Source organism: Panonychus citri, unplaced genomic scaffold (genome assembly GCF_014898815.1).
Source record: "Panonychus citri isolate SS breed McGregor unplaced genomic scaffold, ASM1489881v1 Contig00028, whole genome shotgun sequence".
NCBI classification, from domain to species: Eukaryota; Metazoa; Arthropoda; class Arachnida; order Trombidiformes; family Tetranychidae; genus Panonychus; species Panonychus citri.
In genome coordinates, this window is record NW_026515433.1 from 1,408,165 (window position 1) to 1,420,514 (window position 12,350).

The 12,350-nt window shown below is 31.5% G+C and overlaps 6 protein-coding genes across 7 annotated transcripts; 4 read left to right on the plus strand and 2 right to left on the minus strand.

Annotated features, from left to right (window-relative positions):
• Positions 1-2,783, plus strand: LOC128397277 (zinc transporter SLC39A7-like). Of its 2 annotated transcripts, none has more exons than XM_053357991.1 (3): positions 1-159; positions 254-367; positions 2,496-2,783. In XM_053357991.1, the coding sequence occupies exons 1-3, from the start codon at positions 145-147 to the stop codon at positions 2,637-2,639; spliced, it is 273 nt and encodes a 90-aa protein (XP_053213966.1). In that variant the 5' UTR covers positions 1-144; the 3' UTR covers positions 2,640-2,783. The 2 variants fall into 2 exon arrangements, with proteins under 2 accessions (XP_053213966.1, XP_053213965.1); XM_053357990.1 differs by lacking the exons at positions 1-159; positions 254-367 and adding exons at positions 2,127-2,195; positions 2,290-2,418.
• Positions 2,784-5,545: 2,762 nt separating this feature from the next.
• LOC128397276 (kininogen-1-like) lies at positions 5,546-6,261 on the plus strand. Its single transcript, XM_053357989.1, has 3 exons — positions 5,546-5,702; positions 5,828-5,941; positions 6,019-6,261. Exons 1-3 carry the CDS (start codon positions 5,688-5,690, stop codon positions 6,178-6,180), a joined length of 291 nt encoding a protein of 96 aa, XP_053213964.1. The 5' UTR covers positions 5,546-5,687; the 3' UTR covers positions 6,181-6,261.
• Positions 6,262-6,597: 336 nt separating this feature from the next.
• Positions 6,598-7,695, plus strand: LOC128397269 (cilia- and flagella-associated protein 20-like). The gene is made up of 2 exons (XM_053357981.1): positions 6,598-6,649; positions 6,738-7,695. Exon 2 carries the CDS (start codon positions 6,818-6,820, stop codon positions 7,391-7,393), a length of 576 nt encoding a protein of 191 aa, XP_053213956.1. The 5' UTR covers positions 6,598-6,649; positions 6,738-6,817; the 3' UTR covers positions 7,394-7,695.
• On the minus strand, positions 7,408-8,530 carry LOC128397271 (uncharacterized). Its single transcript, XM_053357983.1, has 3 exons — positions 7,879-8,530; positions 7,736-7,796; positions 7,408-7,645 (listed from the first exon to the last, which is right to left on the minus strand). Exons 1-3 carry the CDS (start codon positions 8,178-8,180, stop codon positions 7,616-7,618), a joined length of 393 nt encoding a protein of 130 aa, XP_053213958.1. The 5' UTR covers positions 8,181-8,530; the 3' UTR covers positions 7,408-7,615.
• Positions 8,531-8,673: 143 nt separating this feature from the next.
• LOC128397262 (apolipoprotein D-like) lies at positions 8,674-9,761 on the minus strand. The gene is made up of 5 exons (XM_053357972.1): positions 9,452-9,761; positions 9,252-9,388; positions 9,110-9,186; positions 8,946-9,035; positions 8,674-8,874 (listed from the first exon to the last, which is right to left on the minus strand). Exons 1-5 carry the CDS (start codon positions 9,677-9,679, stop codon positions 8,726-8,728), a joined length of 681 nt encoding a protein of 226 aa, XP_053213947.1. The 5' UTR covers positions 9,680-9,761; the 3' UTR covers positions 8,674-8,725.
• Positions 9,762-11,218: 1,457 nt separating this feature from the next.
• LOC128397267 (apolipoprotein D-like) lies at positions 11,219-12,281 on the plus strand. Its single transcript, XM_053357977.1, is given in 5 exon segments — positions 11,219-11,383; positions 11,386-11,510; positions 11,595-11,802; positions 11,884-11,979; positions 12,049-12,281. Coding segments are annotated over 5 exon segments (618 nt in total). The 5' UTR covers positions 11,219-11,328; the 3' UTR covers positions 12,183-12,281.
• Positions 12,282-12,350: the final 69 nt, after the last annotated feature.

Consider the following 12,350-nt stretch of genomic DNA (forward strand, 5'->3'; position numbering starts at 1 on the left):
AATCAAATCCATCTAATCCCTCAAATCTAAAACTCTACCCCACAAGATGGTTGAAAGTATCATTTCGAGTTAACAGTCAACCAACAAACAACAATCAAATCAATTCTTCTTTTGTGAATCTCAATAAAAAAACTAATAATCAAAATGAAAGTTTTCGCTGTGAGTTGAATCACCTAAACGAATATGTTGGAGATAGATTTATATAATTTCTGTGATTTAATATTGTTTTTTTCTTTCACTTTGATTCTTTAAGATTGTCGCTCTTTTCGCTATCCTTGCTGTTTCCGCTGCCATGGCTGACCCATGGAAGAAGGACAATCACTGGGGTGGTCATCATCAACACGGAAAAGTTGGATACAAAGTTGATGTAAGTTCTTGTGATTTGTTGATCATGTCAATAGTTCAATTCTAATTGTTTGTATATGTATGAATATTAAACATCTTAGGTCCACCATGGGGTTGGGGAAAACACGACAAGGGATGGACTGAACTTTACGATTCTCGAGACAAAAGCACTGGATGGAAGTCACATGGTCATGATAACGGCTACGGTCATGGTTATGGTCATGGTCACAATAACGGATGGAAAAACTAACAACTTTTAACTCAATCGGATTAACTTATTATATTTATACTTAATTTATACTCCATCATAAAGCCAACTTGTAAAGAAATGTCAAGTTTATAAACTGATTCTTGTGAATAAATTTATCATCAACTAAATCAAATCTCTCAAAGTTTTCCAAATACTGGCAAAGTAATGCTAAAAAGTCATTAGATACTTAAAAGATTTCTTAACATTTATTGTTCAATTTCTTAAAATTGATTATTCTTAGCTATCGAGACTATTTCGTTTATTTTCTTAGTTGTTACCTGATTAAGATGCTGCTCTTGACTTTTAAGAAGAATGAAACAAATTATCAGGATGAGCGATTTGATCTCTTGTCCATCGACACCTCGTTTATCTCTTGGAATTAAACTTCCATATCTTGTAGTTATTGTAAAGAATATGAAGAAATATTTCTCCTTCGAGGTCGAGATAATGGACGATAAACAAGTCTTTTTCACCCAACTTCCGTACGATTTTATCTTTAAAGAGCAAAAAAGGTTAAGCAGAATTCAAAAGAAAAAATGAACAAAATGGCAAATAGACACGAGCCAAAATAACATCTCGATAAGATATGATCTGTCTCAATAACTATTCATAATTGATAAATTCGTTGAATTGATTATCTGTTTTGTCTTAAAATTAACCTAAAATGAGTCAAAATTGAGAAAGAAAAACTGGTTGAAAAGAAATATTAAAATTCCACTACAACGAAAAGCTTAATTTCATTAATTACATGGCACTGAATCGACTTCAGAAGCAGAAAAAGAAGATCAAGAGACTACATCCCAATCAGTTGCAAGTGATGTTCGATATAATCAGTGATTATTAATCGGCTTCCATTCCTAACCTAGCAATCATTTTCTCATTCTCATGATAAACTTCAACACGAATATGATTAACTGAATTTCTTTTCTCTTGTTTTGTATTAGTTTTTACGCGTTGAATTTCAGACAAACCGGCGTGAAAATATTTCGAAAAGACTCTTGACCAATGGTTTTAAGTTCGTATTATTTTTATGTATTTGACCTCAGAGGAGAGAAATTTTTTGATTACTTTTATCGCTTCTTCTTTTTTCCCTCAGCTCCCATGTCTCATCTCTTGGTTCGTTGTTATTTTAGGAAACGATGAATTCCAATTCACAAAAATCATTAGATGGAAACAACGAACACAAACTCATTCGTTTACAATACAGTGTAATTCTATCATTCATCAAATTCCCACGGCTTGGAACTGATTTTGTTTCTATCAGTCATTATTAACTTTGGTACTACTTATTAACAATGAAAATTTCCGCATAAACACTACCAACTTTTTCTATGCTAAGAGTCTGAGCTAGCTCAGAAAATTACTTAAAGAGGTTGTAGTAAATTATCAACTGATTATCTTAATAATAGATAAGCGAAGGAGGAGGGATAAATAATAAATTTTGGCCTCCTCCTTAAGAATTTTGTGTTTATAATCGAGGTGTTTGAAAAGTTGAAAGTATCAGTTCGAGTTAACAGTCAACCAGCAACAATCAAATCAATTCTTTATTTGTGAATCAACGAACAATCAACATTTAATAATCAAAATGAAAGTTTTCGCTGTGAGTTGAATCACCTAAACGAATATGTTGTTGATAGATTTATATAATTTCTGTGATTTAATATTGTTTTTTTCTTTCACTTTGATTCTTTAAGATTGTCGCTCTTTTCGCTATCCTTGCTGTTTCCGCTGCCATGGCTGACCCATGGAAGAAGGACAATCACTGGGGCGGAGGTCATAGCAATCTTCATCATCAACACGGAAAAGTTGGATACAAAGTTGATGTAAGTTCTTGTCATTTGTTGACCATGTCAATAGTTCAATTCTAATTGTTTGTATCTATGAATATTTAACATCTCAGGTCCACCATGGTGGTTGGGGAAAACACGACAAGGGATGGACTGAACTTTACGATTCTCGAGACAAAAGCACTGGATGGAACTCACATGGTCACGATAACGGCTACGGTCATGGTCATGGTCACAATAACGGATGGAAAAACTAATAACTTTTAACTCAATCGGATTAACTTATTCAAATTACTCAGCTAATTTATGTATAAAATAATCAAAAAATCAATATTTAATTTAAAAAAATGTCAAGTTTCAGCTCGATTACTGCTAATAAACTGATCATCTCGCAAAAAGAATTATAAAAAACTATTTCAAAAAACTTTTCACAGCAAAATTTATCAATTTCAAGAAAAATGAATATTATTTTTGCTCTGGCAAATTAATCCATTGATCGTTATTGTCGTTCAGAAGTTCCTGTTTGTCATTGAAATTCTCATTCCACATTCATAAAGAATCAATTTTCATTAAGTGCTATTAGTTTAATGTTTCAGCGTGAATCATAATTAAATTTGAACTTGAATTGTTCAAATTCATCCGATAGTTTGGATTATCAATCATTTCGCACTTATTTTCATAAGTTCAGGCAAAAACGGGCTGTTAAATATAAAGGCCATAAACAGAAATTCTATTACTTGTCAAGAAAATTAACGAAATTTAATTAAAATTAAACTAATCAGCATAAATGAGTATTTATCATGTTCAAATTGTTGATCTGAACTCTAATATTCTGAGAATCAACAGTATTTGAATAATAAAAAGAAACTAAAGCTCGAAAACTTAGTTGTTTACCTAATACGAAAAGATTTGCATGTGATAGCCAAAGTTTGTCAGACAAAATTTGCATAAATTTATAGGAAAAGTAATCGTCTTGACTTTTAGTATTTTTGGATAACTACTCCTACTTTATGTAAGATTAGAGGAGTTTTCTGGACCGAAGAGGTGATACGAATTCTTACAATTAAACTCCCACTCTTCACTGGAACTCTGGCCTCTTTATAAATAGATAAACGAAACGGAGATATTTACACTAAATCTCAGTCTCCACCTTAAGCGCCTTACCTTTTTTGTATATAACCGAAGTGTTTGAAAAGTTGAAAGTATCAGTTCGAGTTAACAGTCAACCAACAAACAACAATCAAATCAATTCTTTATTTGTGAATCAACAAACAATCAACAACTAATAATCAAAATGAAAGTTTTCGCTGTGAGTTCATTTAATCAATCAATCGATTTGGATAACAAACACTTTTGGATATTGTTATTATTTAAATGATCTAATATCACTCTTTCTCTCTCTCTCTCTCTCTGTGATTCTGTTAGATTGTCGCTCTTTTCGTTATCCTCGCTGTTTCTGCCGCTATGGCTGACCCATGGAAGAAGGACAATCATTGGGGTGGAGGTCATAGCAATCTTCATCATCAACACGGAAAAGTTGGATATAAAGTTGATGTAAGTTCTTGGGATTAGTTGATCATGTCAATAGTTCAATTCTAATTGTTTGTATGTATGAATATTTAACATCTTAGGTCCACCATGGGGGTTGGGGAAAACACGACAAGGGATGGACTGAACTTTACGATTCACGAGACAAAAGCACTGGATGGAAATCACATGGTCATGATAACGGTTACGGTCATGGTTATGGTCATGGTCACAATAACGGATGGAAAAACTAATAACTTTTAAATCATTCTGGTTAACTTATTCTGTCCAGTCCCCCTATTTATATTTTATTATGAATTAAAAATGTAAATTACGAAAAACCGACTAGATTTTTGTGAATAAATTGCTTCCCAATGAAATTAATTCTCAAAACTTTCCCAAAAATCTAAATTTCGATATGTTTTCCAGTCAAAATAATTTCGGCATTCATTTTCTAAATACCAAATTGTTTCTGTTTAAATTCATAAATATTTTCTACCTTATTAAGATGTTTACTTAGATTATCAATTAAAGTGAGACAAAATAATCAGAATAAGCCATTTGATCTCTTGTCCATCGACAGCTCGCTTATCATAACGTTGTTTTCGTGCCTCGGACTTGAATTCGTGATTTTATCTATGCGATGTCTTTTAGATTGGATAGATTTAAATTGGAGATCATCTTTGCTTGAGCTTTAACTACAAGAAATAACTATTCCTACTGTTGGAATTCAATTGAAACTCTTCAATATCCGAATTAACTGGTGAACAAAAATAAGTGAGCATCTCAAGAATGGTAGGTCCTAGAATAAAGTTTCAAACGTCATTGATCAAATATAAATGATGAACTTTTTCAGAATTTTCGGAGCAAAAAAATGCGACTGTGGTTTGTATTTAAAGGTCAAAATCACGATTTCTCGAGAACCGTACGTCCTAGAAAAAAACGGGCCATTTTTTGACTCACCGTGAAATTTACTTTCTCAAAATGTAAAGAAATGTGAGTCTAAAACTTAGGGTTCGTGAGATACTCAATCATTTTCGGTCACCCGATATAATAAGAAGATTTTCAATGAATAAAAAACTAAAGAGAGAACAACTGATGGAGAGAAACTTCCATAATTCGAACACACGAGGAGAATTGAACATTGAATACAAATTCTTGCCAAACGTTATCTCAGAAAACAAGAAGATTATCAATGTAACGATATTTAGATCATAATTGTGATGCTCACTCATTACCAGTCACTCGATATTAGAATATATTTTTAGTCTGTCACTCAATTTACGCGGAAATGTAACCTTATCATTAGGTAGTATCAATGAACCACAATGATAACTAATTTTCATGAACTTTGCGATGTGTCGAACTGATTGTGGAACTGACATAATAACTTATGGATAGTAAAAATAGATCAAAGTTTAAATTGAATTTTCTCTTGAACTATTTAGAGTTGAATCATGATTTTCTCAAATTGTTACACTGATAACTCGACGAAATTATCGGAAGGACTTAATTAATATTTTACTGATTCCAGTGATTATCTTGAATAGAAATGTAGGAGTTTTCTAAGCATCGAAGGTGGTACAATATGAAGGTGTAGTTTTACAGTTGAAGTTATGATTTCGTTGAAATTTCAGCCTCTGCCTCAAGTGTAGTTTTTTGTATATAACCGAAGTGTTTGAAAAGTTGAAAGTATCAGTTTGAGTTAACAGTCAACCAACAAACAACAATCAAATCAATTCTTTATTTGTGAATCAACAAACAATCAACAACTAATAATGAAAGTTTTCGCTGTGAGTTAAATCAACGAATCGAATTGTGGATTTATTCCTATTTCGCCTAAACGAATACCTTGTTGATAGATTTATAAAATTTTCTAATTTGATTTAATTTTTTTCTCTCCTTTTTACTCTGTTAGATTGTCGCTCTTTTCGTTGTCCTCGCTGTTTCTGCCGCTATGGCTGACCCATGGAAGAAGGACAATCACTGGGGTGGTCATCATCAACACGGAAAAGTTGGATATAAAGTTGATGTAAGTTCTTGTGATTAGTTGATCATGTCAATAGTTTAATTCTAATTGTTTGTATCTATGAATATTAAACATCTCAGGTCCACCATGGTGGTTGGGGAAAACACGACAAGGGATGGACTGAACTTTACGATTCACGAGACAAAAGCACTGGATGGAATTCACATGGTCATGATAACGGTTACGGTCATGGCTATGGTCATGGTTATGGTCATGGTCACAATAACGGATGGAAAAACTAACAACTTTTAATCAACTCAGACTAACTTATTTGTTCATTTATCTAATTTATATAAAATAAACATTCAAAAGTAAAATTTTAATTAGAATCTCAATTCAAGTCCGCAATTTAGTTTTTAGCATTAAATTGATTAACTTAGTATTTACCTTTCTAAATTAGTTTTTTCAACAATTTCATCGCAATCCCATTAGAATTAGTTTCACTTAATCAGAGGCTTGCAATTTTATCCAATATCCAAGTAATATTTGATTGTACTTTTAAATGCTAGGACACTGAAACAATTAGCTTGGTAATCAATTGAATTACCGAAGTTTTACCAAAAGAAATGTCATCAATTTTACCGCCAATCCAATCAAATGGAGAAACAAAAGTTCCCCCAGATGTCGCTCGAGTTTTGAAACTCAGACAATCGTTTCCATGGAGATTTGATTGAAGGGAAAACAAAACAAACCAGAAGAAAATTTTAAAAGGTAAAACATTCAACAAAAATTAATTGTCTCTAATTGTTGTTCTTCTAATTGTTTTTCTTTTTTTCTTAATTATGTTTCTAACGGACAGTAAGCATATAAACTCTTTTATCTTCGCTTGGGTTTGGTTGAAGCTGATGGATCGGATTGTCTCTGGTTGATTGGAGAAAAATGTTTAGAAATACATTTCAAAGTGGATTTCTGTCAATTTTATATTCGGTTGGATCAAATCCTCTTCAGATTTGGGATAAGAAAGTTAAAAATGGAACAATCAAGAGAATCATGGATAATGATATTCAATCAAGTGTAATCGAAGTTACTGGTAGTAATATTTCGACCACTCTAATCACTTGTCCATCGACACCTCGTTTATCTCTTGGAATTAAACTTCCATATCTTGTGATTATTGTCAAGAATATGAAGAAATTTTTCTCCTTCGAGGTCGAGATAATGGACGATAAACAAGTTAAACGTCGTTTTCGTGCCTCCAACTTCCAGACGGTTACGCGAGTTCGCGATTTTATCTGTACGATGCCTTTAAGATTGGATGAAGGATGGAACCAAATTGGATTTAATTTGACTGATTTCACTAAACGAGCATATGGAACCAATTATGTTGAAACGGTTCGAATCACAATCAATGCCAATTGTAGATTAAGAAGAATCTATTTCTCTGATCGATTGTATTCGGAAGATGAGCTTCCACCCGAGTTTAAGCTTTACCTTCCGATATCAGCGAAAAGTTGAGCCCATAAGAATCGTAAGAATACAATTTTCTCAATGAAACAAATTTAATGTTGATTCTTGAAAGAGATTATTGGTCCGAAGGGTAACAGAATTACATCTCTTTTAACAAAATAACGTTTTACAAAAAAAGTATTATGATTTTCGACTGATTATTTCCTTTTCTTTGAGCTCCGTATTCCTGGAGAACTCACATCTCATTGATCTCGGTAATTCTGTAACCAATTACTCTCTAACCTCTGTCTTATTATCATGCTAAAAGAAATGAAATAAAACAATAATGTAAACGATGATTAATAACAAAATGGATTGTGTATCTATTGAATAAGAGCAAGAGTTACTTACTTTGGTATCACAAGTGACCACATAAGCAGCGATGAAATTGAAAGTATTTAATATGTTGTTTCTAAATAAGAGAATAGATCACGACAATAGCGTTAATCAGTTGGATAGATTAATCAAAGAATAAGATTAGAAATGAGACTTACAATTCATCTAAAGATTGATGGATATGGTTCTTTGTAGACGCAGTTATATCATCTAATTTTGGCGTAATTTCTTGGTCATATTTCTTGATGACTTTGGCGATATTCTGTTTAACCAGGTCACTTGGATTTTTCTTCTGTTCATCAAGTATAGCCAAACTTTCCGAAATAGTGCGAAGAATTTTCTCCTTTTCAGTGTAATTATTCCAAAGGAATTCAACCTGCGAACGAAACATCTCAAGTCTTTTTTTCATCTGATCGTGTTTTCTTTTCACTATAGCATATTCTTCAACTGAAAGTTCCATATTTCCTTTGCACTAACGAACGAAGATCAATTGAAGCAATTAAATTGAAGAATCAAAAAAAATAATCACCAAAACAAATGAAACAAAATCTTAAACCAAATGAAAAGATTCAACTAATGAGTCAAAATGAAAAAAGAAAAGAACAAAATTTAAATTCGAACTTTTTGTTCTCCAAAAACTAGTGACATCTATCGGAAGAGAAAAAGACTATTCGTCCTAATTGGTTTTCAAACTTTTATTTTGTAACGATTAAAATTTCGGAATAATTTGCCGATAATTAAACAATTTGATTAGTTAAATATTCTCGATTAGATAGAATTAAAAAAATTTCTAGTGGCTGAATTAAATTGTAACCTTTGTAATCTTGATGTTGATTAAGTTTTAATGTTTTTCTTTCACCGAATCAGTAAATTTTTTCCAATTTAATTGTTCTGATTAAGTAGATTCGTTCCTCCACCTTATTGTTTAATTTTTAATTATGGTGTAAAGTTAATTTTATGCAAAATAACAAAACAGTTTATTAATCAGTTCCCCAGTATGATTAGTTAATCATTAAAGGGAATGAAGGTTGAACATGATTGATCAGATTTAATTAAACTACTTTCAGGAATTCCCAATGATCCTAATTTTTTGACTAAAAGATCACGAATTGATTCATGAAGAGTTGGTTTCCGTCCAAGAATCCAAGCATTACCTATGTGAACAATTAAGGGAACAATTAATCAGCTGAACAATGTAAACAAATCAACAAACTAATCAACTTACGTAATGAAGCTTGAAGGATTTGCTCACATGAGAAAATCAAAGCATACGAATCTAAATCAGTATCTACAATCCAGTATTGTGATTCTTTAACTGTAAGAGACAATTAATTGTAACAATTAGCGATGAAATTTGACTAAACAATCAGATGAGATGACAAAACTTACTTGGATTAATTTTAACTCCAAAGACATTTTTTTGATCTTTAACATTGATTGTTTTGCTTGCAGAGAGTTGCTTGTTTCTGTAACATTGATTCAAATTGATTAGAACAATTAAATTAAGAAAAAAAAGTTAATTGTTACTTACAAAATTTCTGAGAAAACGGTTGTGTTAATTTTAAACTCATCGGATTCTTTGGTGAAACTGAACTGAGTACATTTCTGTCCAGTTTCGAGGATTTCAAACATGGCCGTTCGTTCAATCTCATGCCAAGTACCTTTAAACTGATTGATTAACAATTAGCGATTATGGTGATGATCAGATGATTCGGTTAATTGTTTACTTACATCTTCCCAGGTAAAATCACTTGGTGGTTCTGATTGAGCTGGACATGGAACCAAACTGAATCCGGTCAAGGCTTGAGGGACGTGGTCAGCGGCGGTCACGATATCTTTCAAGGTATCGAACTCGAGTTTTGTAATTTTAGCTAACTCGAAGATTAGATCGATTGGGAAAGGCCAACAATTAGCGAGATAAATTAATGAAACAAATTGAATTAAGAATAAAGTTTTCATGGTTGTAAGAAATTGTTAATTCACTTGGTGATTATTCAATTAATTGTTGCCAATTGAAACAATTGAAATAAGTGTAAGGGGAAATCATTACGATTTATATATCTTTTCATTATCTTTACAATTTAAATATTTAATGCACTTTGATTTGTAACAATTAAATTGTGTGTGTGTCAATTATCAGTCTATGTATTAATAATTACAATGTTTAGATTAATTAACAATCTTTGATTGTTACATAAAAGGAAATACCTTGACATTTAATTGTTAAACTAAATCAGTTGACTTGATTAAAATTTACCATTTATTAATAGTTTACGTTCATTGATATAATATCAGAATCAATTTTAATCAAATTTTTCTTGGAAATTTCAATTTAATTCAATTTTTGATTATTTGAAAATCAATAATTAACCAAAGGTATTTAATAATTCAATAAATTCAATCATTACTTAATTGTGATATTTGATTTCTTCAAGTAGCTGAACAATTAACTTTTTATCAATGTGATAATTATCTTGTGATTATTTAACAATAGTAGAAATGAACAATTAGAAATCAAATGAAGTTAATTAGTATTAGATTGTAGCTGAAAATGAATTATGATTAGTTGATCAATCAAATCTTTGATCGGTTATTAATTAATACAGAGACAATTAATCAGTTATCTAACCAATTTAAACCAAAATTACACCCAAGGATAATTTGATTAGCTTGGGTTATGAGCACCAAACCATTTTGTGTGATTTAATTGTGATCAGTTAATCACTGGAATTTATTTTTACTTGATAATGATCAGGATTCTAGTACTTAAGAACCACAATTCATGATGATGAACGATTAAAATTGTAATAAAATTTGATTAATTACAATTTATTTCAATAGTAAAGTTTAATGTTTAACAAAAACTATTATTCTAAATTACAGCAATTACAATTAACGAAATATCAAATTGAATCACTAATTGGAATTAACTAATTTCAACATTTCGCTCAATTATGATCATGGTCATTCAATGTCCATCTTGTTAAATTAGGTTTGATCATTGGATTTGAAGCAATTAATTAATGAGGGCCTGTAGATTAAAACTAATCAAAATACTAATTGTCAACACAATCACGATTATTAACCTTGATCACAATTAAATTTCTTCTCTCATCAAATTGTCGCATGATGATGACATCGATCTGAATATCATTCAAGTCTTATTGTACTCGATTAAAATCTGCGAGATTTTTGATTACCGCATCTCCAATCAATTGTGATTGAGTTAATTGTTAGATTTAACTTTGATTAGCAAGAATCTATTGATTGGCTAATTAGGAAAACAATTGATTGTACCATAACTTGGACTTGGATTCCGTTGATTAACCCTTGCGATTAGATTTCACTCTTTAAAGACAATCCTATTAACTTTTAACATAATTGTGAACGATTTCCAGTTAATCAAACAATCAAATCCAGTTGATTAAACTGATGGTGAGCATCGGACTTTGGTGAGTGAGAAAAATAAACAATTTATTTTCTAGTATAAAAGGGAAACGATTAAGTTTAAATAAATCATCAGTTTGAGTTTCAATTCAACAAGAAAACAATCAATTCTAACAATTGTTTCAGTTTCATCGTAAACTAATCAACTCCAATCAACAACAATGAATCAATTAGTTTTCGTTTGCTTAATTGTCGTCGCCTCTTCCATGGGTGCCTCAGCCTTCCAAACCTTTTCGACTTACCTAAAGCCCTTCTCGATAAAGTACCAAAGGTCGGCTCAAGTTTCTGGCTCGGAAGATGTCCACAAACCACTGAACTCGAAGCTCCATTCGATGTCAATGCTGTAAGTATTTAAGACGAAAAAAAACTTGAGAAAAACTATTTGAACAGTTTAAATCAATTCGAATTTACTTTCGTCCTCTTTTAGTACCTTGGTGACTGGTTCGAAATCAAGAGAACTGGTCTACTCTTCGAGTTCGGTCAACGATGTGTCAAAGCTAATTACAAATTAGACTCAAATGGTAATGTCGCCGTTAACAACAGTGGAGTTAATTTGGTCGATTTCGAGATCTTCAGTCTTGGTACTGCCAAACCCGCTTCACAATCAAACGTTTTCGGAGTCACTTTCTTCTCATGTAAGTGTAACAATTAACTAATAACATTATTTTCGAGGTAAATTGTTTCATCATCAACTAACTAATCAAATCTACTTTCAGTATCACCATCAGCCCAATACTGGGTAGTTGACACCGACTACAAAAACTATTCATTGGTTGTCTCATGTAACGATATCCAAGGATTGTTCAATATCAGTAAGTATCAAGCTTCTCAATTAGCCCATTAATCTTGTAACAATTAACTAATCACTCTACTAATTACAGAGGATGCTTGGATTTTATCCCGAAAACCAACATTGGAAAAGGAAACTCTTGATCGACTCGAATCCAAACTCAACAGTCTTGGAATCCCAAGTTTCCTCCTTTCGTCAACCAAACAAAATTGTGTCCAAAAGTAAATTAACTCTAATTGTTATTGTTAATTGATCACTTAAATTGTTATACTTAATTCTGATCTAATATTTAACCTTTAATAAAGAAACTTCATTGCAAGAAAACACCAATTGAGAGTCGATTGATTGATTGATTGATTGATTGGATTGAGAGAAATGATTTAATAACAATAA

Bases quoted from the DNA above. Each gene is read 5' to 3' on its own strand.
- LOC128397262 (XM_053357972.1), bottom strand. From the start codon at position 9,679: ATGAAAACTTTATTCTTAATTCAATTTGTTTCATTAATTTATCTCGCT. The intron at 9,389-9,451 runs GTAAGTAAACAA...TTAATCAATCAG, and splicing joins GTGATTTTACCTGGGAAGAT to TTTAAAGGTACTTGGCATGA. The intron at 9,187-9,251 runs GTAAGTAACAAT...TCAATGTTACAG, and splicing joins ACCGTTTTCTCAGAAATTTT to AAACAAGCAACTCTCTGCAA.
- LOC128397276 (XM_053357989.1), top strand. The intron at 5,942-6,018 runs GTAAGTTCTTGT...TAAACATCTCAG, and splicing joins AAGTTGGATATAAAGTTGAT to GTCCACCATGGTGGTTGGGG.
- LOC128397271 (XM_053357983.1), bottom strand. From the start codon at position 8,180: ATGGAACTTTCAGTTGAAGAATATGCTATAGTGAAAAGAAAACACGAT. The intron at 7,797-7,878 runs GTAAGTCTCATT...TCTCTTATTTAG, and splicing joins CATCAATCTTTAGATGAATT to AAACAACATATTAAATACTT. The intron at 7,646-7,735 runs GTAAGTAACTCT...CATTTCTTTTAG, and splicing joins TGGTCACTTGTGATACCAAA to CATGATAATAAGACAGAGGT.
- LOC128397269 (XM_053357981.1), top strand. From the start codon at position 6,818: ATGTTTAGAAATACATTTCAAAGTGGATTTCTGTCAATTTTATATTCG.
- LOC128397277 (XM_053357990.1), top strand. The intron at 2,419-2,495 runs GTAAGTTCTTGT...TTAACATCTCAG, and splicing joins AAGTTGGATACAAAGTTGAT to GTCCACCATGGTGGTTGGGG.